General features: G+C 32.2%; 2 protein-coding genes across 2 annotated transcripts; one reads left to right on the top strand and one right to left on the bottom strand.

Moving 5' to 3' along the window:
• The first annotated feature begins 971 nt into the window (after positions 1-971).
• On the top strand, positions 972-9,377 carry LOC130630726 (receptor-type tyrosine-protein phosphatase F-like). The gene is made up of 14 exons (XM_057444314.1): positions 972-1,497; positions 2,611-2,820; positions 3,048-3,140; positions 3,292-3,355; positions 3,716-4,071; positions 4,264-4,422; positions 4,984-5,345; positions 5,774-6,076; positions 6,287-6,557; positions 6,796-7,127; positions 7,433-7,567; positions 7,888-8,045; positions 8,346-8,481; positions 8,588-9,377. The coding sequence occupies exons 1-14, from the start codon at positions 1,458-1,460 to the stop codon at positions 8,774-8,776; spliced, it is 2,808 nt and encodes a 935-aa protein (XP_057300297.1). The 5' UTR covers positions 972-1,457; the 3' UTR covers positions 8,777-9,377.
• A 6,725-nt stretch (positions 9,378-16,102) lies between these two features.
• Positions 16,103-21,312, bottom strand: LOC130627983 (penicillin acylase-like). The gene is made up of 5 exons (XM_057441418.1): positions 20,868-21,312; positions 18,639-18,927; positions 17,684-17,794; positions 16,783-17,244; positions 16,103-16,369 (listed from the first exon to the last, which is right to left on the bottom strand). Exons 1-5 carry the CDS (start codon positions 20,868-20,870, stop codon positions 16,137-16,139), a joined length of 1,098 nt encoding a protein of 365 aa, XP_057297401.1. The 5' UTR covers positions 20,871-21,312; the 3' UTR covers positions 16,103-16,136.
• Positions 21,313-23,140: the final 1,828 nt, after the last annotated feature.

The following is a 23,140-nucleotide window of genomic DNA, read 5'->3' as shown; positions in this document are numbered from 1 at the left end:
GGTTAACATGGGGGTAATGGTTTGCTGTTCCTAATGGGACATTAAAAGTGTTGTTGTCATATATTATCAAGAGTTATGTAAGATGCATTTAAAACAACATTAAAAAGTGATTATGCTGAAATAAAAACAAAACAAAAATAATGATAGATTATAATTATAAATAGTAGCAATTCTGAAAATATTTATTTACAACTTTTTGTTTATAATTTTTAAATCGAAAGTTTTCATTTTGAACACCATTTACCTCAAATGACGTTAGTTCTTAAGAGCTAAGAATAGGAGACTGGTAATTAAGTTGAGTAAACTATGACACGGTTAATTAACTTTTGGTATTTTTAACGAGCTTACGTTGGTTAGAATGATTATGTTGAACTGTGAAAAGAAGTTTCGATGTTTACCGACTGTTGTTTTCAAATAAAAAATTTTCCGCCTGATGGTCAGTTTTGTCTGAAAGTAACAAGAACTTAACGGGAATGTGCTACACAGAAACATTTCGTATAGACATGCTGTTTTGTTTTTAATGTTTAGGATTTTCATGTTTATATGTTTATGTATGGCATGTTTGATAAAGCATACAAAGTTTTTTATGATATTGGTATATATTATACATATATATTTCTGTTATCTATCTATTTTTTTTAATTATATCTTCATACAGACATGAGTAATTTAAAAAAACAGACTTGGTAAGGACTTGGTAACTACAGCTACATATAACGACTGCTTTGAAATATCAAGTCTTGCTGTTATCATTAGAACTAGCCTCAATATTCTTGTATTTATTGTATACCTTCTGTTCCTCAAAGTCGAAAGTTAAGTATTATATAATTATCTGTGTGCGTCACAACAACGCGTATATAATGTGGCTGTTCTGTCTCTGGATAAATACTTCCTGGATGGAATAACCATGTTCTTTATCCTATGGTCGCATCAGAAAATAAACCGGATATCCTAAATGACACAGGATTTTCCACAAAACCAACTGGCAATACGACGGTGAATCATTGGAATAAGATACGCAGCATCTATGGACAGATGGATTTACTTTACAAGAATTTACAACAATGCTGGTGCTAACTAGCTAACTATAGGGAGCGTGTTTGTTTTTGTGTGTGTGTGTGTGTGTCTTTTTGTGTGTGTGGTCAAAATTTGTAGAGTTAAGGGTATATTTATTAATTTAACGTCTTGTAAACGACCCAGATTATAAATGTTGTTCATGTGTGAACGATTAAAATTGAACAGGGGTTAATGTATATTTTTGTGCGTTGAATACTGGTAAAGCGCCGTTGACATTGACGGACAAGATTTCACTGATAGAGTCTTCCATTATAGAAATTTTAAATAACTTTTCAATTTTATTTAGAAATATACATAAAAAACAAATACACACAGGACAAGGAAGTCTACCAAAAACGAAATTGAGTTCAAAAGCAGATACACATAAAAAAGAAGCAGAAATGAAACTTATCGGTTATTTGTTATTAAGTATTGGACTAGGTAGGATTTCTATATTAAACATGCCTGCATTTCGTTTACAATAGCTGCTTTGTGATCGATATCTACTTAGTAGCGATGTTGGCAATATGTATGACGAATAATTTTCGTTGATCTTCCACAGAATGACATTTTTATGTAATAACTTTAAAATTTACTTCAATAACCCTTTATACTTCAATAATGTTTTTATTCCTTAAAATTTCTCCACGGAACGAAACCAAAAAGATAGCTTAGTTTATCTTCTAATCCTATTTGTCTGAATCATCTTTTTGCAACATAAAAGATGCTTGTTATTATTCTATTTAATGTGTTAATACCCACAACAATGTTGCTATGAGCTGGGCCGAAGTTTATTAAACTTAGACTTTCCGCTTTAAAGATTATGCCGTTAAATACAACATACAATTGGCTGGTTAACTTTCCTCTTTCCCTCCGTAGTAAATACTGTCATTATTTTAGCTTCCTTTTGAAAAAAAAAGCGGAAAATGTTTAACAAAACAAACGAATAATTAAAAGTTTAATTACCGAAAGAAGCCGTGGATTGACACAAAACATCAGCTACATGTGAAAACATTATGCCTTCTTACCTTTTCTTTTCTTCTCATCCCGAAAATGAACTTTTATGTGAAAAACATTGTCCCTTCTCAACATTTTCACAATGTGAGAGAACAACACGTTTTTATTACACAGTTTCTTTATTTTTTTGTTAAGAACTGAACTTTTCATACTGTCTCTTAATAGTGAATGAATGCTTAAAACAAAAGAAAATCAAAATCTCGCGCATTTGCAAAATTGGCTTCAAACAACAAAGTTCTCTTCTTCCTGAAATTAGAAACGAAGGTTTTCTTCTAAAATACCCTAAAATTGGTTCTCCTATGCATTTTATGCATTTTTCTTGTATGTCTATTTGGTAAGGCTTACTTATGAATAACTCTTTGGTTTCTATTATGGAACCATTTTTGTACGTATTTTGTTTATATTCTAAATTTTAAACCCAAAACCTTTTAGATTCTCCTAAAATTGTACAGTTTTGAGCCTGTGATCACCCTGCGTTACTGAAAATGTTATCCGCGCAACTGCTTTCTAGTCTAGATACTCAACTCTTCTCTTTAGCCTATGGCGGAGTTAAAGAATTTAGCATTAACGAAATTGACGCTCCTTTGCAACTTCAAAAGGTAAAATTAAGCTGGGATGCACCAGATAGCACAAATAAAACGGAATATCGGGTGATTTACAGAAAAGTTGCGGGTTTTGATCACTCAAACGAAGATGCTAAAACTACTGAGAAGACAGAACATAAACAAGTCGAGATCACTGGATTAGGTGAGAGTACATTTTGATATGCGGTCAATTAGTTGAAGATTTAGATAGACATATCCTTTCTACTAGACATACTGGCATCCCTCACTTTTGTTTTTTTATAAACAAAGCTTTCCTTTGAAAATGAACTTTTAAGACGTTCTCGAGTTTAATTTATGTTCTTTTCTCTCAAAAAACATCAGAGGATTGACTGGCAAAAAACTAAACTCCCTTTACTGCTTTTTATTTAGATTATGATTCAAAGTATAATTTTTCTGTCGAGACAATTGTTAACTCAAAAACTGAAGGTCGATCACAAAATAAATCATTTAGCACAGAACCAGGTAAGATCTTTTTTTGCAGGCGCCAATTCTTATTTTTTGTAAAAATTTGGCAACAGTTCTCAATTATTCTTTATACCATATATTTATTATACTTAGTTCCGACAAATATATTCTTCATTAATCAAGTCTTTATATATAAACTTTCATTTAGCTCCATGTGCAATGTTAATTAATGGAGAAATGAAAGCATTCTTGATTCATGACGAAAAAGCTACGTAAGTTGAATTTATAAATTTGCTGTGAATGGTAAGTTGCATGACCATTGTATAAAACATCGATATATATATATTTAATAAAAATATTAATACTGAATTGACGAACCAACAAACCAACGTTGCCAAAATTTTCATAGAGCAGATAATAAGTTTTCATCGATTTATATGTATAGGACCATAGTTACTCTACCATTTTAAAAAAAATGTGATGACATTTTACTGTAAATCAGCTACTCAAGTATACTTTTGGTGTATTTTACAACTAGAAACCTTCAGTCAATGTCTTATTTGTTTATGCGTTGCTAGGTGCGTTGTTGAGGTTTTCTTTTATTTGTTAATGTTAGAAATTTGTCTGTTTAGGAAGTATTCGTTAATTGTCCTGAAAATGCCAATCGATATGACCATTGCACAACTAGAAAGCACTAGCTCTATTGATAGTAGCAAATATACGGGCAATAACAGCAGCTTTTACATCACCTATGAAACCACTGACCAAATTCATAAGAATGGTAAAAACATAACTATTGGAAGTGGGAAACCCAATATAAACAAACCGTTACAAAACGGAAGTTACTACACGTTCTTTCAAAGAACAGAACTTTCTGATGGCAGAGCCATCATGCATAAATGGATGCCAAAGGTGCAATTTCTAAAGGCAGATGCAGCAACTTCCAATTCTACAAATAATCCAAAAGAAGCAGATACTGGACTGGACGGTGAGAAATGTGTCTGATTACTAACTAACTTTTTTTATTTAGAATTTGCGTTTTTTTTTAAATTCTGTACCAGTTTTTATTCAGTCTTTAAAGAAGAGTTCCTAAGTCAATATCTATTTTTTATAACCTCTATATTTTTAGAAAACATTTGTAAGCATGCATATCAGTTGATTTTCCAATGTTAAATTTCAGGTGACGACATTGCATTGATGACTGCAGGAATTGCCATTGGTCTTATTGCACTGATCTTCTGTCTCATCTGCATATGCCATTACAAATATTCTCTAAAATATGCTCCGAAACCACCTAAAAAGGGAGGACGAACACTCGCAATGGTGCGTCTAAGCACAGGTAGGCACAAAAGTCGTTTCTAATCTAAGAATTCTTAAGTGTTAAAATTTTTTTCAATCTGAAAATTTTTGCACTTTGTTAATTATTTTTTTTGCATTTTTGTGAAATTTGTTAGTCAACATATCAAATACACAAAACGTGATCTTGTGTTAAAAAGTGTAAAAAATTAATGTATTGCAGAATTCAGGGAGAAGGAGAGAAAATCTGTTTGCCAATAAAGTATTTTAAGCTTTACATTGCTGTTTATTTTTGGAAACATGCTTCCAAAGTCCATACATACATGTAAAGAGAACTACTGATTCTTACAAGTAAATCTGTTATAAACTTTAGACTACATTTACACGCTAATATAATACATGTTCAAATTTGCAAATTTTTTAAAAAAACTCGGTAGTTAGGCATTATTTAGTATAAGGTTAAACCTCCTCAAAGCTTAGTGAAAACCTTCTAATATATACGAGTCTTTATACGTACGTTTATGTAAAGTTTATCTTAAGCCTAAAAGTAATAGTTTATGAAAAATTTAGGCATCGATTACACCATCCCCCTTTTTTTTTCTAGACCCTAGTATACCGGTCACCGATACTGACTTTTACGACCATATGGCTCACATGAAATTCCATAACTTCAAAGGATTTTATGAGGAGTTCTCTCAAATGAAAATTGCTTTTCAACCTTCGGAAGATTTTCGACGTATAGGCAACAATATGAAAAATAGATTCGTTAACATCCCTTGCTACGACCATTCAAGATGTATGCTTGAAAGCCAAAATAGTGACGGTATTTCAACTTATATCCACGCTAACTTTGTACCTGGAACTCATTCTGATAAGGACTATATATTGACCCAGAGCCCTCTACCCGAAACTGTATGTGACTTTTGGCAGATGGTATGGGAGCAAAATGTGACTACGATTGTCATGGTATGTAAATGCTACTGATACAAGAATTTCTTGTTTGTATTTATTTGATTGTAACCTTTTGTTTACACCTATGTGTAGGTCCCTTTTACATATGATTTAAGTGTTACGACTGTAAAACATACACTAAGTTAATCTTAACTCATAAACCGGACGAATTTATTGCGCATTGTTTTCCTGAATGTCTTAGTATAACTAGAATTTTGTAGTGTCATCATTTCTATGTGACAACATGAGAAATTGGTAAATTTTTAAAAATACGAGAGATTGAAATAACAATGACCATCCTGATTAGAATTTTCGCTAGGGACCTTATCATTGTGATTCTTTTCGTGTTATAACAAATTTCACACCTTAACTAAAAGTGTAAAAGAAGTTTAAGACAAGTAGCAGTTTGTAATTTAACAAGGAATTTGTTTTTATGGTCTTAGATTGGCGAAATCGTTGAGAAAAAAAATACTGTTTGTGCGCCATATTTTCCTACTTCGTCTAATGAACACATCAAAGCATATGGGAATGTAAGCCTTGTGAAAGAGTACATCATTGCTGATTACGCTGTTAGAACTCTCTCAATGAAAATGACGGACGACGAAACTGAAATACCGCGCACAATTCATCATTTTCAATTTCTTGGATGGCCGCCAGTTCAGATTACTCCTTCATGTCCAACTCCGTTCTTAGAATTCGTACAAATAATTTCAAAGTCGAAAGCAGAGAAAAACAATAGTCCAATCGTAAGTGAATTTTATCTTATTTGCACTGGACCAATTGTTAATAGTCTCTTTTGTTGTCATTATTTCTTAAACATGAATGATTCAGACAGACAGTATTACTAGTGCTTTTAACACGACGTCATCAAAGTCATTGCAGAAACACTGTAACACTATTGTTAAAATTACTTACAGTCAAATTTTGTGTGAACAATGTTATTTTTTTTATTACAGGTCGTGCATGGTACTACTGGATCTGGGCGTGCTGGTATTTACGCCTGCATTGACGCCCAAGTTGACCGTGTTCTTAAACAGAATGACGTGAATGTTTACAATGGCGTCAAATTGATCCGTGAGCATCGATACGACGGTGTGAAGACATTGGATGAATATATATTTATCCATGAGGCTGTTTTGGAATTTATTTTAAAACGAAATATACATGATATCCCTGTGCAACATTTACCAAAATACATTGAAAACATCACAAGAACATCAAAAGAAGGTAAGATGTCTGTGATTCACTTTTTAGCGAGTCTAATTTGTATTATTAAACCAAAATTTGCAAAAAAAGTACTACAGCATACAAGGCATGGCAAGGCGTAGCCCTTCACTACTTAAATTATTGACCGGAGGCATAATCTCAATTGAATTAACTTAGGGATATTTGTACAGCTAAACGTACTTCATGGCTATGCATACGTTATAATAAACTTATCTATTCTATTTTTATCTATTTTTAGAACCGTTTGACGTGGAATATGGTTTCTTATCATCAACTGTTGTCTCGTCCACCCAAAAAATGGATGCAGCCAACCAACCTCAAAACAAGAAGAAAAACAGATACGAAAACATTAAACCTTTTGATGATAATCGAGTTAAATTATCAAAGTTGATTAACTCCGATGGTTCGGACTATATAAATGCTAGTTACGTGGACACGTATGCTCATAAAAAAGCTTTTATAGCGACGCAGGCGCCGCTTGTGGAAACGCTCTCCGATTTTTGGCGTATGATCTACGAGAATGAATCGTGGGTGATAGTTATGCTTGGCCAGGAAATTGAAAACGGACAGGTAATATTTTGATTTTGGATCCAAGTTGTAACAATCAGTGAAAGAAAAAAAATTTAACTTTAAGAAATTTTTCAGTTTTTTTTTATTTTTTTGGCGTTTTGGTGTTTATGTTTAAAATTATTCAGTGTCCAAAAACCTTCCGAAAAAATATTATGTGTGATCCTGGAAAAGTCTTATAACTTTCAGGCTAGAATTCTTCTATACGGAACTATTTTTTAAGATAAGCGTTCTTTTATTTCTTTGTAAACTAAATACTTTGTTTATTTTCTGCGTGTCATTTAAAAAAGATAACGTACTTTTTATAGCTAAAAGCTGATAGATTTTGGCCAGAAGAAGGCTTTGTTATGGCGCTTGGTGATCTGTCAATCAAACTTATCTCTTCTTCCCAAGATGCAATAAAAGACGTGGTCATACGACAAATGGAATTAATGCACACAAAGGTATGTAACATTTTTAAAGTTGTGCAAACTGAGTTCGAAATATACCACCTTTCTCCTTAGAAAAAATGTTTTCAAAATTGAGATGATGTTTTATGTCTGCAATAAAATTTAATTAAGCGGTCCAATTTAAAACTCTTTTTAATGATGCACTGTTAATACATTTAATCATTTTTTAAATCTTAAAGCGCTGCTTTCATCTTACAGATTAATCGAGACAAAATTTTGAATTAACGAGAAAGAAACAAATTCAGTGCAATGGTCTTTTCTCTCATGTAGTTTTCCCGATGGTTTCTTATATGCAACTTTTCCTTATTTTTTAGAAATCTGAAACAAAGCTGATACAAATGTACCAATATCTCACTTGGCCTAACCACGAAGGAATCACATCAGAAAGCATCACTAGTTTGGTGCAGCTTGTACATGAGTCTGACTTATGGAAAACAAAGTTAAAGGCTAAAACTACAACAGTTGTATCAAGGTAAGAAAAATTAAATTAGAATAAAAACAGTAAAAAATAAAAAAAAATAACAGTGAAGAATAAAACAGTGAAACAAAAAAGGATAAAAACACGTATGCAATCTTCTGTCAGTACACCTTCACCGTGTGTTATCGGCGACATAATTTAAGCCGCTAAGCTTTCTGTTTGGATTTTTTATTCCCACCTTAGTTGTAAAAATGTTTAAGAAGGGCAGGGATGGAGATATATAAGGAAACATCACTAAGAAAAATAACTCATTATATGGAAAACGTAATAGTATGCCATAATTTTTTATTTTAGTACTGGTATTGGCCGACCGGGTGTTTTGATAGCCCTTCGTTCACTGCAAGAAGAAAGCGAGAACGAAGGCAAAGTAAATGTGTTCCGCACAGTTCAAAAACTGAGACAACAAAGAGCAGCACTTATACAAAAGAGGGTACGTGGCCTTGTTTATTCAACTGTTTCTGACTCGCTTAATTAAGTAGAGAAAATATTTTATATCTTATTTACTCATTTAACACCACTCTATTTTATTATCATAGGAGGAGTATGTTCTTATTTATACCTCTACGTTGGAGATCAGCAAACACGTGAGAAGGCGCTCCGTATTCACAGCACTTGAAGATGTTAATAGCATCGGAACTAATATTTTACCGAATGGATACAATATACCATCCACTCCGCAAACGACTGAGAGGCTGAACTCTGTTTCGTCAACTAGTGAGCTTTAACCGTAACATACACGATCACACAAACTCTCTCAACGACTTTTTTTCACATCTTTGTGTTTGAATAAACACACAAATTTTCTGGATACCGGGAAACACATATAAATACTTTCTTCAGTGTAATTTTTCCACGAAATTCCATGGACTGTTTAAATCTTTTACGGCTGCTACGTAAAGTCTGTAAAAAAGTCTCATGCATGCTTTTCTTCTTCATGAATGTCGATTTCACTATTCTATGATTGGTCTTTTGCCTTAAAACAGAAGTAACGTTATATTTCTGTAATATCAGATTTTATTGTCCAAGCCGTTAGATTTATTTACATTTTTAACAAAATAATAAGAATTTCCCGTAGAAAGTAGACTAAAAATCGTCCTTGTTAAATAGTTATTTTAGATTTTTGTATTATCTAAAAGATGTAAAGTGTTCTTAAAATGTAAAACGTAGAATTAAAAGCCTGTTTTTGTTTCGTAGAAAACAAGGATTTTAATCGATTCATCTCGAATTATATTTAAATGTAAAAAAAAAATACTTCTGGTTGTATTTATGTGTTTTGTTTGGTGTTTTTATGTTGTATTTATAAAAAGATGTTTGTTTAAAAACTGATATGTAGTTTTTTAGACCAATTTCGCGCCTTTCTTGCTGCCATCAAGCAGTGCAAACACTTGTGGGGAATTTATTCTAATCTACTCATGCTTAAATAAGCATGAGTGATACAGAGTTTGCACAGTTGACCTTGCTATAAACTCATTACACAAAAATAAATCAAATTAATGACATGATAGGGACAAGAATGACGTCACACATACCAAAAAGATTATCTTAATCATTTTAACATGCATTTTAGTTTTTGATGTGTTATTGAGCTAAGATTCTTGGTGACTAGTGGACTGAATACAAAAATTGGTGTGGCACGAAAACTATATTTTATTCTATATTTATTCCGTATCCGTGTCCTGATACTTGCATCTCTAGCAACACATTGGTATATGTGATAATTACTTTTGTTTGTTTTTTAAGCAGGCAATACGAGTTTTTAGGCATTCTGATTGGCTTAGCGCTCTTGACGACGGGCCTATATTTTGCGGTATTGCCCGTCGTCAAGAAAAATGGTAGCTTAAAATGTAAACAAGCACGAGAAACAAGTTTTAAGAAGCATTGGAAATGATTATATATCTAACTCCTACAATACATTTACATCAATAAAAACATTTTCATAGAACAGAAACAACACGTCGCGTAAAATTAACATGTTTTGCTACCATTTTAGACAAAAATTGAAAAGCAGGGGGTTTTCTTACAGAAGAATGACTTCGCATGTGAAAATATATGGTGCACGACACAAAAAAACTGATTTTTATTTTTTTGAAGTACATTTTCTTTAATCTACTTCACATTCTTTCACTGACATTCAATGGTTCCATAAATATAGCACGAAAGCTCTGTAGAAAACCTAAACATACTGGCAAATGCGCTATCAAAACATGGTTAAAACAGGCTAAAATACCCATTTTTGACAAATTGATCTCCCAAAAAAATATTTAACGACCAAAAATCACAAACAATTAGAAACAATAGGAAAACCTTTACCCTGGCAAAGGCACTTCCAAGTTGATACTGTTCGCAAATTTTTCAAATAATCAACGTAAATGGAGAATTTCCAAGATATAATGAATTTTTTTTCTACGGCGTGAGCTTTCAAGGCCCGGGTTCAAAGAAGTAATGGTTTCCGCCACAGACATAGAGAAATCGCTAAACTTTATCAGCGACCATGTGGGCTTAATTATTTCATAACGAAAACGTCACACATAATTATATTTCATTGTTTTTTTTAACGAATCAAATAGCGCATTTATGTAGTTAGGGGATAAGGGTATAAATAAAAGCGGGAAAAAAAGGACTGTTTTAAATTTTGACCTTACGTGTTAACGAAAGTAGTGCTAGTGCATTATATTATTACTAGCCGAATTCCCGTGGAAGAATCCACTGAATCTCTCTTTGAGTCCACATGAGAGGTGCCAAATAAAAACATTGAACACAGTAATTTGAATATTTAAAAGTCACAATTTGCATTATTCTATATCTATAACTGTTGAAACAAAACGCCCAAAAATATAAGCATGTGCTTATATTTTTCGGCTTGAGGGATTTGGATTTTGGGATTTTGGGATTTTGGGATTGAGGTTGCTCACAGTCTGCATTATATTCATACACGCTGAAACAAAACGTTTAAATATAAGCAGGTCATGCAACAAAATAAAAATAAAATGAAATAAAAATTCAAAAATCTGTTTAAACTATATACTTGCCTTGCCGTCAGAAGTACACCAGGGAAAAAAGTATACCAGACATTAGGAAAAATCGTTAAGTCACACATAAAAGGTTATTGCAAAATTTTCACAATGTATAGTTTGTAATGCATCATACCAAATTAGCTATTTAGTCTATTGCATACAGCAACCCTCCTAATGCGCAAACGTGTTATGTATGATAACAATGCAGCGTTTTCAAATTTAGGAATCGAATAATATTTTAAACGGTAACGTAACAGATGTAAACATTGATTTAACTTTGTTTACATTAAGGTTTATTATAACGACATCAACCACTTCGTAGCGTTGAAAAAAGTAACAATGGAAAAACATTTTATATAAATTATTCTCCAGGATATACACACTGCATTTTATAAGACTTGTTTTTTTCGTTCATTTCGTTCAGGCTTCATGTTCTTAACTTTCTTGACAAATCCTATCCTCATTATCTTATATATTAATTCCCTTGCGTGAGTAAAACTGTGAGTCCACGACACGGAAATCACGGGTCACTTTCTTTTGACGTGGCTGTACGCTTAAATTTAACTAAAAAGATTAGGGATGTACTTCATAGAAACCGCACATAAGGTGTAAATATATAACCCGCTGCTAATAACGATATAAATATATATACCCTTATGCCAAAAAGCTCTATGTTAGCATATATATATAGGTATCGCTACATATGAAACGGTATTAGATATTCACAAAGCATGCGGACTGTTAAATGAAGTTCCTAGCATAAAACGGAAATTGTGTTTACGAAAAAGATGGCTGTTCTTTTTGAGTAATCTCTACTCTTTCATTCAAAATAAATCTTTAAAAAAACATTTGAAGAAGAGCATGGTTTTATAAATTAATCATAGCAAGGTTCTGTAAGGTTTTTTCATGTTTTAATTTCAGTTTTGATTATATTATTGTTGCCAGACATGTTTTATAGCTAGCATCATAAAAAGCCAACCACCACCAACAACTAGCTAGCTAGCTAGGAATATATATATATATGTAGCCATGTTCTTTATACCTAGCTAAGTCTCCAGTTTATATTTAAGTGACTAGCTATTAGCTGCTGTAGCTAGCTAATGCTAGCTTTAAACTAAAGATTCCCAGTATATATATTCCCACAAAACCCATCAAATGTTATTAACCCTGAAAATTTTAAACATTTTCCTGGTTTTTTTTGGTTTGCGAAGTTCTTTTCCTCCAAATATTCTGAAAATAAAGTTCAGAAATTACTTATTTTTAAAATGTAAATTTAATTTGCTTCAAATTGTGGTTTTGACATTTTCATGTAAGAATTTGTGGGCAAAAACCTTAATCAGCATGCTAAAAGAACTGACTTTTCTTAATTTAGAATTACTAAACACAACCATTTTCTTACATTTAGTGTAAACTTTTGTGCGTATGGCTTATATTTAATACACCAAAAGAGCTACTTTGTTGATTTCAATTTTATACCCTTGGTAAGCTATTTTTTTCTTCTTTTTGACATTTTGAATTAACTTATTGTTGTAGAAGGCATATAATATACATGCATATAAAAAAATGGAATTTTGCAAATTTCTGTTTTACCACTCAATTTTTACATTTTATAAGTTATTTGGAACAGAATGGTATGAAATAGACCGAAATACCTGATCTTAGTTGTTTTTAATTTGCAGGCTGTGTCTGTGAAACTTTAAGGGGAACATTTGGTGGAAGACAATGGCATGACATATACTGATAGAACTGATTTTTGTTGTGTTAGATGTTATATCTGAATCTTCTTGACATTTTATGTTAATTTTGCGAGGAAGGACCATATATATATACACAGAAGAAGAATTCAATTTTACACCTTGCAAGCTTTGTTTTTCTATATTTTGTATAAATTCTTACTGGGGAGGACTCCGTGCAATATATCGAAATGACTGATCCTTCTCGATTTAAATTTTATGTGTTCTAAATCGTATATAGTTTTGGAAATTTTGTGTAAGATTTAATGGGTAAGGGCTAGATGCAATATGTCAAAAAACTTTTTTTGTTGAATCAGAAGCACTCCCTACAACCATTCTTTTTTTTACAGTTTGTGAAGCTTTTGTGAGGAAAGAGTGTATGCAATATTATCGAAATAACTGATTTTTGTTGCAAACTGTTTCTCTTTGGCATTTTGGATTAAAATATTGTTTTAGAGGGCATATGCAGTAGATATATGTACTGAAATAGTTAAATTTTGCAAACTTTGATTTTGTCGTTACCTCTCATTTTTTACATTTTGATTAAACTTTTGTGGGAGACCGTCGGTATGCGAAGGACCAAAATAAGAGATTTTAGTATTATTTAGAATTTGTATTTTGTGTTGCAAAATTGGTGCAAAAATTGACATAAAATGAACTTATATACAGATTGATTGCTGTTGTTTAACATGACTCATTATGACTTATATATATATTTTATGAAAATTTGTGACAGAATACTATGTGAGATTTGAAATTTTGTTTACTTTATTGATGGTAAAACAGCATGCAAATTGCTAAAAGGACTTTATTAATTTTAAATTTAAACACCGTTATTTAGTTGACATTTTGTCTAAAGTTTGGTGAGGAAGGACTGTATGCAATATATCAAATAATGTTTTATTGCATTATAATTTGTCCTTGCAAATCCCTTTTTTTACACCTTAGATAAAAAATTCTGTCAGAGGCACAATTTATTGTTTATTTTTCACATTGTGGGTCAACCTTTGGCAGGGTTTGCAATAAACTAACTGATTTTAACATATACAATGAGAGAGATTTGTGTTTGACATTGATCAGCTTTTTTGTATATATGTGGCGTTTTGAGTGATTTAAATTTTATGGGTGAGATGTATGTTGAAATGCTTTTGGAAACTTCTTTCCGAATAATTTTCGCATTTGTCAGATGGTCAGAGCAAGTAATTTTAGTAGATTTAGATTTTAAATGTCACATAAATACTGCAGTTGTTGAAAATGCAGATGTAAGATGCGCACTGCTGTATTGTTTGTTTTTTGATGGACATATATCTGCTACATAAATTAAATGGAATACAGTGGATTCTTCCACGGGAAACAGCTAGTTCTTAATATTTTCTTAGCATGACTATGGCCACAAAATACATAATGCCTCTAAAAAAAATAAAGTCTGTTATAAGTTACTATAACTAGCTAATGGCATTTTCTACTACATGTAACGGCCCATTGCTTGGACAGAAAAAAGATCAGTTTGTTTGATATACAATAAAAAAGTAAACTTCAAGTTAATTTTGTGCGTCATACAAATATTCATATTTAGAATAAACAATCAAGCTTAGACATATTCTTAGAATATTTTTAATTTTTAACCCATTTTTCAGAGTATATTCTTGCAACAAAAGTGTTTCTTAAAGAAAATATATTTCGCTTCAAGACACAACAACAAACTTAGTATTTAAAGAAAATGTAGCTCCGAGAGAAGCGGCTAAAAAATCGTTATGCACCCAAATTCATTTCTGTACTAAAAAATCTGAACAACACACCTGCTTTCTTTCGCTTTCTCAGTAGTAAGAGCATGCTAGCGTTCTCTGGATGAAAGTTCAATCAGTTTTTTACTTCGAATACTAAACTTCGCTTCATAAATTGGAAGCGTATACAATTATTTCATACATTTTCAATCATTTCTCCTTGTAATGTCATATCATTGTACATTTTATTTTAAAACAAATATTTTTAACTAAAAATACCAACTTCGTTCGACAACATCAGTTTGTTTTTTACAGTTTAAATTCGAATTACATTCCGAATTCCATAGATTTTCTATAAAAGGAAGCAACCTCGGTCCCAGAGCACAAAAATGAAAAATATAGAAGATAAGTAAAGCTTTAAGCTAACCTTATGATGAGTTTTTAGGATACTTTGAAAAAGAGACAATTTTCTTCGCTTCGATTTTCTTTTCTTCAGTTGATAAACAACTTGTATTCAGGGAGATACGGTGCATATGGTAAACCGGGGTAAAATAAATTTTTCTATCTATGCCGACCAACGGGGCTTTTTAAACAAAAAAAAAACAAATAGAAACATTTAAAAATAAAATAAAAATTAGTTTTAATAAAATAAAGAAAAAAAGTTTTCTTTTTTAAAGTAATAAGAAAAGAGAATTAAATATTTAAATAGTAACTCCCTGATTCGCGTTTTTTTTAAGTTGGTAAATTTTAGCGTAACGCCACCTCGTAAGAAAGTGACCTGTACTTTGCGTGTCGTGGACTCACATGGTTACTCACGCAAGCGTATTATTATATAGATAAGAACAGTAAACTGAAATTCTTATACAAATATTGTCCTCAGTCGTAGACCTCGGGCGACATTTTGCGGTACAGCCCGGGGTAATCGGTTATTATTGTATTAGTACAATATTTTACAAGTCCTTGTGTTTTTAAATTCCCCAATGAATTAAGACGTAGCTTGACAAACATTGAACCGACCATACCTTAGGATGAAGATGAATGTGACATTGATATTTATTTTGCTGAACTATTTTTTTCTTTGTACTTGTTTACCCATAACAACAGTTGTTTGTCTGCTTGTTTGATTGAGACTACCAGTTGGATAGGTTACCAGTTGGACAAGTTAACAGTTGGACAAGTTTCCAGTTGGACAAGTTTCCAGTTGGACAAATCACCAGTTGGATAAGTTACCAATTGGACAAGTTTCCAGTTGGACAAATTACCAGTTGGGCAAGTAATAACTAGTTCCTTTTTCATTTGTTTATTTGTTGAAAGCTGTAACTGTAAAGGTAGGGACGTAAGTACGTAAAAAACGTAAATTCTGTTTCGTGCATGAAAAGCGCCGTGCGCGTAAACATACAAGCATGGAAAGTCTGTATTTTAGTACTTTATCTATTGGTAAAAAATTTTTTTTTAAAATTTAAAAAAAGTGCAAGCTAAACTGAAAAAAAACAGTTCTACAATAAATGTTTGCACACTACAACAATCACAGCAAATGCAATAATAAGACTAACAACAACCAAAAGTTTAACACACGAGCAGAAACAACGTATCACAATCATATTTACTGAAATTTCAGAACAAAGCAATCACAAGAAAAAAAACGATAAAAAGCCGAGTTAACGAAGATTGGAAGCACGAAACAACCCCAGATGTCAATGGCTTCATTGTTTTTAAATCAAATGTTTTAAACGTAAAGTCGTCATAAAAACGGAGGTAAATAACTTGGTTCTTTAAATCTTTCATCACAACCCACTGTGTGTAATCATAATGACCTTCTTCCGGTTCTACTTCAACCTGCGCAGCACCTGTAAGTAACATTAAGAGAAATAGACTACGCCAATGAAGACGGAGGGTTAGTCTAATTTTGTAAAATTTCATCAGTGCGGTCGATCTAATATCTGTGTATTTTAACCTATTAACGAAGACATTATTTCTCCGAAGTACAAACAGTATTGTTATGAAAAGGAGAAGATAAAGGAGAGTCTTAAAGGTGGGTTTCCATTAATGTCAATAAAGGTGAAATTCCACTCCGACTTCCACCACGAGCATGAGCAGTTTTAAATTTACCGCGGGAACGTTGGGAATTTTTCATTTTCACGGAATAAATCGGAAGTTTATTTTTTTCTGTGTGTGTAAAAAATTCTTTGACAAACTCTTGCTCAACTTTTTTATGGTTACTAAAACTAATCTTAAATGTACATAAAACAAATACTCTTACCCTTTGGAATATCAACAGTGTTCAACAAGTGATAAGTCAGCTTAAGCGCTTCATCTGTTGTGTTTGGTTGGTTTGAGAAATGCAGGAGAGAAGCCATGCGAATAAATCTTGAAGGAGGTGTAAAATCTCCTGGTACACCAAGTAATCCACTGCCAATACCCGCTGGAGTAAACACAACATCACCAAATCTTAGATTCTTTGAAGAAAACTTCGATAACGTTACGTAGTTTTTGATATTCATTATGTGAAAATCATACGGAGGTGAGTTTGTTGTAACGCCAATCGTATTATCATGAGCTTTTCTTCCATCCTTAGTGTATTCCAACACTAACGCATCTCCACTAGAATCTGTTACAGTGTAGTGAAGTGGATAATACGCACCAAGAAACTCCATATCAAAGACCTTTGGAAAAATGTTACCATTGATGTCATTTCGAAGCTGTTGGGTGGAATTGTATGTTGCTGCAAATTTGAAAAAGATTAATTAATAAAAAATGATGCCATAACTTGTTTTCTTAAATTGAAACCGCGAGTAAATATGCGACAAAGCCAATATTGCTATCCTTGAAAGAAAATTGATATCAAATTGATAAAAAAATTTATAATACGTGAATACGTCATGCGACGTTGTCAACATTCGTATTTACGGAATAGCCGAAGCAACCGAGTGTGGCTTTATTAACAAGATAAAGGTCGGCATTAAACAATGAGACAAACATTACAATTTCCGAAAAGGAGAAAAAAGAAGTTCAACAGAATATTTTTTAAAAGAATAAAAAATAGAGCTTTACAAATAAACATTCTGTATTTTTCCATGTCTTCATGTGGTTTCTATTCAAGAGCGGCTTTTAGCCAAAAAAATACGATAATGTTGGTAAAGTACTATTGATAATGGACTTACCCAAGATAAAATTCGCAGTTTGAATATTAGACAAGATGTCAGAGCAAGCGTGTTGTGTAACATTATCATACACTGTGTATTGTGGCAGATACAGTACACCAACTGATAAACCTATTGGAAAGAAGATTTCATATGGTATCCTATATATTACATGGATACTAAGTAGATATACAATAGTTAAACATAGGTTATTGAGATTTATTAACCGTAGGTGATTTATATTCAACGACGCGCAGCGGAGTTGAATATAATATCACCGAGGGTTAATAAATCCAATAACCTATGTTTACCTATTGTATATATGTTTTATTATATACCCAAAAGAGATTGTTATAATTAATATTACTTATTTTGTTAATCAGAAAACGGACCACTAAGAAACAACCAATCACAGTTAATTACGATAAAAATTAATGAGGCGGAAAGGATAAAATCAAAACATGCGTTTACGAATGTTTTGTCAAAACTATTGTTACGTCACAAGCATTGAATAATACGGGTGGAATACGATTATTTATTCAATGGCTGTTTTTGCTTACGGGTATATAATAATAATCATTATTCGTACAAAACTATCTCATTGTACTTCCGCAAAACTGTGAAAAGGTGCAAATCTTTTATAACTTCTACACCAGAACATAGATAGGTTTATTAAAACTTATTTTTTAATTCGTACCTCAAACAAAAATAACTTTATTTATTATTATCTTTATTTCTTTATCACTTATAGTAGAGTCAGTCTAGAAAGGTACAGCAAGTGTTATACAATATCTAACACAAAATATACCGTATATATTTCTTTCCTCAATATATGTCCTACATATATCATTCTAATCTAAGGGTGGGTGGGAGGGTAAATTCTATCGATTTGCGATGATTCTTAAGACGATACACCTTAAAAAGAGTAGGACACATGATAAAGGCGCGCCAAAGAAACAAAAATAAATTCATTTACCTGCACTGTTAACACCATCTGTGCATACAGGTTGCTTTAGTGCATTCAGGCAAAGTACATTATATTTGTAACTCCATTTCAAAGGAGAGGCTTGACCACAGGAAGGAGGCAAAGAACTTTTCTCTTGTGTGCCTATTGCCTTAAGTACAACTTCAGATTTTAAATCGGTCGCGAATTCCATAGTACGTCCGACAAGCACGTTGTTATCTTTGGTTTTTATAAAAAATTCTGTACATGATTCAACTACATAAAACAGCGATAAAGCGGTCCAAAGTGACTTTAGTGCAAGCTATAAGAAAAAGAATACCAACTTGATCTAATACATCCGATTCTCTTTTTGTAGTAATGGGCATTTAGCTACTATATATTACATACATTTAATGACGGCGCTCCTGTAAAATTATTATAGGACTGTCACAAATCAAGATATGTATACCTCAGATGTAATGACATCAACGTCAAGCTGGTAGGGTAATTTCATTCAGAACGAAATCGACAAAATTTAAGAAAATAAATTAAATTCAATAAAAAAATGTTCACTAATGGTTTATTGTTTATGGAGAAAACCTACAACGAATAAAAAGCAGGAGAATGTATAAATTGTGAAATCAACTGCTTGTTCTTGAGATCAATGTTCATATAATTTTACAAAAGTGCAAAAGGCCTTTGTTAGCATATGCGATTATCGTGAATTATTCTGAACTAAAACTGTTTGTATGTTACAAAAATAAATTAGTCAATAAAAATTTGTTGCACATAAAAACATAAAACTTTTAGGCAGCTCAACTCTGAAATTTTTGCTGCGGAATTGTTTCCCAGTTTACCATGCTGTATAGACAAATTCTGACGTATGAAAAATTGTTTGGAAACGCTAACTCTCTAGAGGGATCTCTAATATTAAAAAAAGAATTACAAAACGGTTCGAGAGAAACAAATTGATTATATTTATCTCGTATTTCTGCATTACAACACTTTCTTAGTAAAAGCAACATCTTATCATGTCTTTGAGTTATAATAAAGTAAACTTGATATTTTTATTTTAGGTTTGAACTAGTTATTTGTGACACTATAATCAGCATAATTCTGTTCATAGTGTTTGCTTAATGACAGTTTTTTGACAAACCTCGAAAAAGATAAATACATCAGCTGACAAGTGCTTCGTAGCTGGTAGGCTGCGAAGGTTCCACTAAGACAAATCTGTAGGCGGAGTGAGGAACGTTAAAAAAGAACAAGTTGCAGTTTCTGCGACGTCGGCATTTTAAAGAAATTAACCCTACCTCCACGTTCAGTAAATAAAAAATAGGCTATGCTAACGTTAGCAAGTTATAGTACAGGTTAAAGTTTCGAATCTAACCAAATAACCTCAGATTCTTAGATCCTAAGCCCGTTTGTGAACATTGATAGGTGAAATTTGACCAATTAAAAATGCATGTATCTATTAAGACAAGGACGTACTGTTATTCCAATAATTTTTTATTAAGATTTCTTTATGTTTCTTTATTTCTTTATTATTATTTTGATAACGTATTTATTTATTAGAAAGTTTTACGAAGCTTTTTGCCAACATGTTTTTACCAAAGAAGCTTTTTGCAACAACAGTTACATTCTTAGTTGTCAATAGAGATGATAATCAAAACAATGTCTTTTGCACATTTGATATACGTATTATGCGAGGAGAAAGTTTAAAATCTTTAAACGACTCCTTGTATTTTAAGGGAGCTGGTAAAGCGTTCCATACAAGAGAGTTTCTCTAAACTTATATGGACATATTTCAAAACTATTGACGGTTGCCGTGGGTACAATGAACGAGTTTGTTTTTCGGAAGGAATATGGTACTCCTTAAACTTAAAAAAGTTATAGGTTGGATTTGTCGCTGAGGTATGTGTTACAAAACGACGCATAAGAATAGTGAAAACACTTGGACTTTTTTATTAAATATCCAAATTCTTGCCAAAACTACCACAAGTAGACACAGGAAGAGTTTGTTTCTAAGTTTTGGGTTTTTTATAGTGGAGTTGCCGGATCTTTTAAAACACAATAATCAAAATATTAAGTTTTCGGGTTTTTTAATATGAGGAGTTAAACGTACTCATATTTGTTTGCGATCACGTAACAGATATTTTTACGATTTACTAAAATGGCGTTGGCGACAAAACATCAACAAAGTATAAAGTGTCAAAAAACACGTATATAATTTAAGTAGTTTAACGAATTAATTTTAGAACTTACCATTTTTACTTAAAAGTATGTGACTCGTCAATAAACTGTACAGACTGAGCTAAAGCAATCAATATTTATTCACGTGAAAAAAAGAATGCTTATTACAATCAACAAACACTTTAGAAAACCTTAGCAACTATATTTACTTTATAATGGCTTTTTCACCACAGTCGGGCCGCTTCATGTTACTTTTAGATTAAACCTAAGCCTTTCCATTAATTTCTCTATGTGTAGACAAACATGGATGACAACTGACAAGCAAAGTTTTTTCTAAATTGAATGTAATTTTTAATGACTTTATAAGCACATACTCCAAGGTCTCCATGACCCACATTTATGGCAAAACTTGTCCTAATAAAACAAGGAAACTTTACACAATATCTTAAAACTGATTATGTATATGAAATATTTAAATTTGATATGTATAATGTTCACAAGTTTACAAGTATCATTGAATGAAAACAAATGTAAATGTTCACGCAGTATAAAGCTCTCTTTTATTACATTTACTACGTCAAAGTTTACAATCGTTTCGCTCGCGTCCCACGGTCAATCGTTTCACCATTTAAAGCGTGGTAGTAATATCGGAAGATTATTTCTAAACTGTTGTGGTACCGCTAGAAAGTCAGTGAAAAGAAGTTTTTAAGTAGTTTTCACTTCCTTGAGATACTGTGAAGTTTTCAGAACTACTGCATAATTCTATTTTACTTTCGTTTTCGTTTTAACCATGTCTTTTTTCATTTTTCTTAGGGTTTTTCTTCTTTTTTTGAATTTCTGGCCGATTTAACTTTTTGGCACCGAATGCGCTTGCAAAATTGTATGTGTATCACTCCCCTTTGCTCACACGATATGGAATTACGCAGAGACGGGGGAAAACTAATATATACTCGAATTGTAGCTGGTTGTATCAAATTAGTTTACTATATTATTTTCAGTAAATCAACATAGACTTTCTAAAAAAACCATTTGGAGACTGCTTCGGTTTAGTTTTTCTTCTTTGTAGTTGTTGTGTGTATTTTTGATGACAGTTAGTTAGAACTGCTGCATATACTGAACAAAATGATTACATGAAAACATCTATAATAAAACGAAATTTTTAAAATACGCACCAATACCAAATGCGATACATTTTTGCCGACTTTGTTTTCACTATACTAATCACGACGCCTGATTTTTTAAAAAAACAATCTACGATTTTCGCAACCAGGAAGAATCCAAGATTTTCGCTTAAAAAAACAATTCAATATATTTTCGCGGCTGAATGAACGAAGGCCATTTTGATTCTTAGAAAAACAATCCAAGATTTTCGCGGCTGAATGAACAAAGGCCATTATGAGTTTGAAATTGGTCATGTGCAATGTGTGGTCAGTGTGTAGAAAGTTTGTAGGCCTATTTGACTTTTTTATCTTTTAAAAGTTTCATATTTTTTTAATATTTGCTTTATGTATGTTTTTAGATGTTAAGATATATATATTGTCACGTTTTTTAGTCACGTACAGATCTTAAACGCACCAGTTTTAGGACTTTTGGATAGAAACGAAGATTTTAAAGGCTAGCTAGCTAGAGCCTTAGTCTTGACTATTCAGTTTGGTACAACAGCTATTTATCCCAGCCAATATAATTTATTTTTATGTTGAAGTTGTGTCTAGCTAGCTCCTTTTTTAGCTACCTCTGGCTAAAAAGTGAAAGTAGCCAAATGCAGTTAGGCTGCAACACAATTCTTAACAATTTTCATGCTAAATGCAGTTGGCAGCGTCTAATTATATTACTGTTTTAAAAACTCATGCTCCTAAACAAAATTGCTGAGTATTTTATTAACTGAACATGATAACGACAGGCGGTTTCCTGATTTTTTTTAACCAAAGTTGCAATAAAGGTTTTTGAAAAATGGTGTTACGCCTTTACTAATGCGCCACATGGTTTACCTGTACTAAGCGAATAGTCCAGTGTTAACGACTGGGCTGTTTCCTGTGGTTCTGTTTAACTGAAGTTGCGATAACGCTTTTTACAGAAAAGAGTACTACACCTGAATGGATGTTTCACATTGTTTACCTATACTAAGTGCTCAGCTTAACTTTTTTTTAAACTTTCGCCAGGAATATTCTCTGATAAATAAAGAAGGTTGGCCAGCTGCTTTTGCTATGACGGGATTACAATGAATTGTAATCTGTGTTTTTATTTTAGCTTAAGTTGTCGAAAGTTATTTTTCAATATGTTACGCCGGAAACAACATAAAGTTGTGTGCACTTCCTTGACTTTCTACAATACTATATAGCTGTACT

The sequence above is a fragment of the Hydractinia symbiolongicarpus genome, chromosome 2 (genome assembly GCF_029227915.1).
Source record: "Hydractinia symbiolongicarpus strain clone_291-10 chromosome 2, HSymV2.1, whole genome shotgun sequence".
Classification (NCBI taxonomy): domain Eukaryota; kingdom Metazoa; phylum Cnidaria; class Hydrozoa; order Anthoathecata; family Hydractiniidae; genus Hydractinia; species Hydractinia symbiolongicarpus.
Note: the sequence above shows the minus strand (reverse complement) of the source record. Positions and strands in the feature narration are given on the sequence as shown.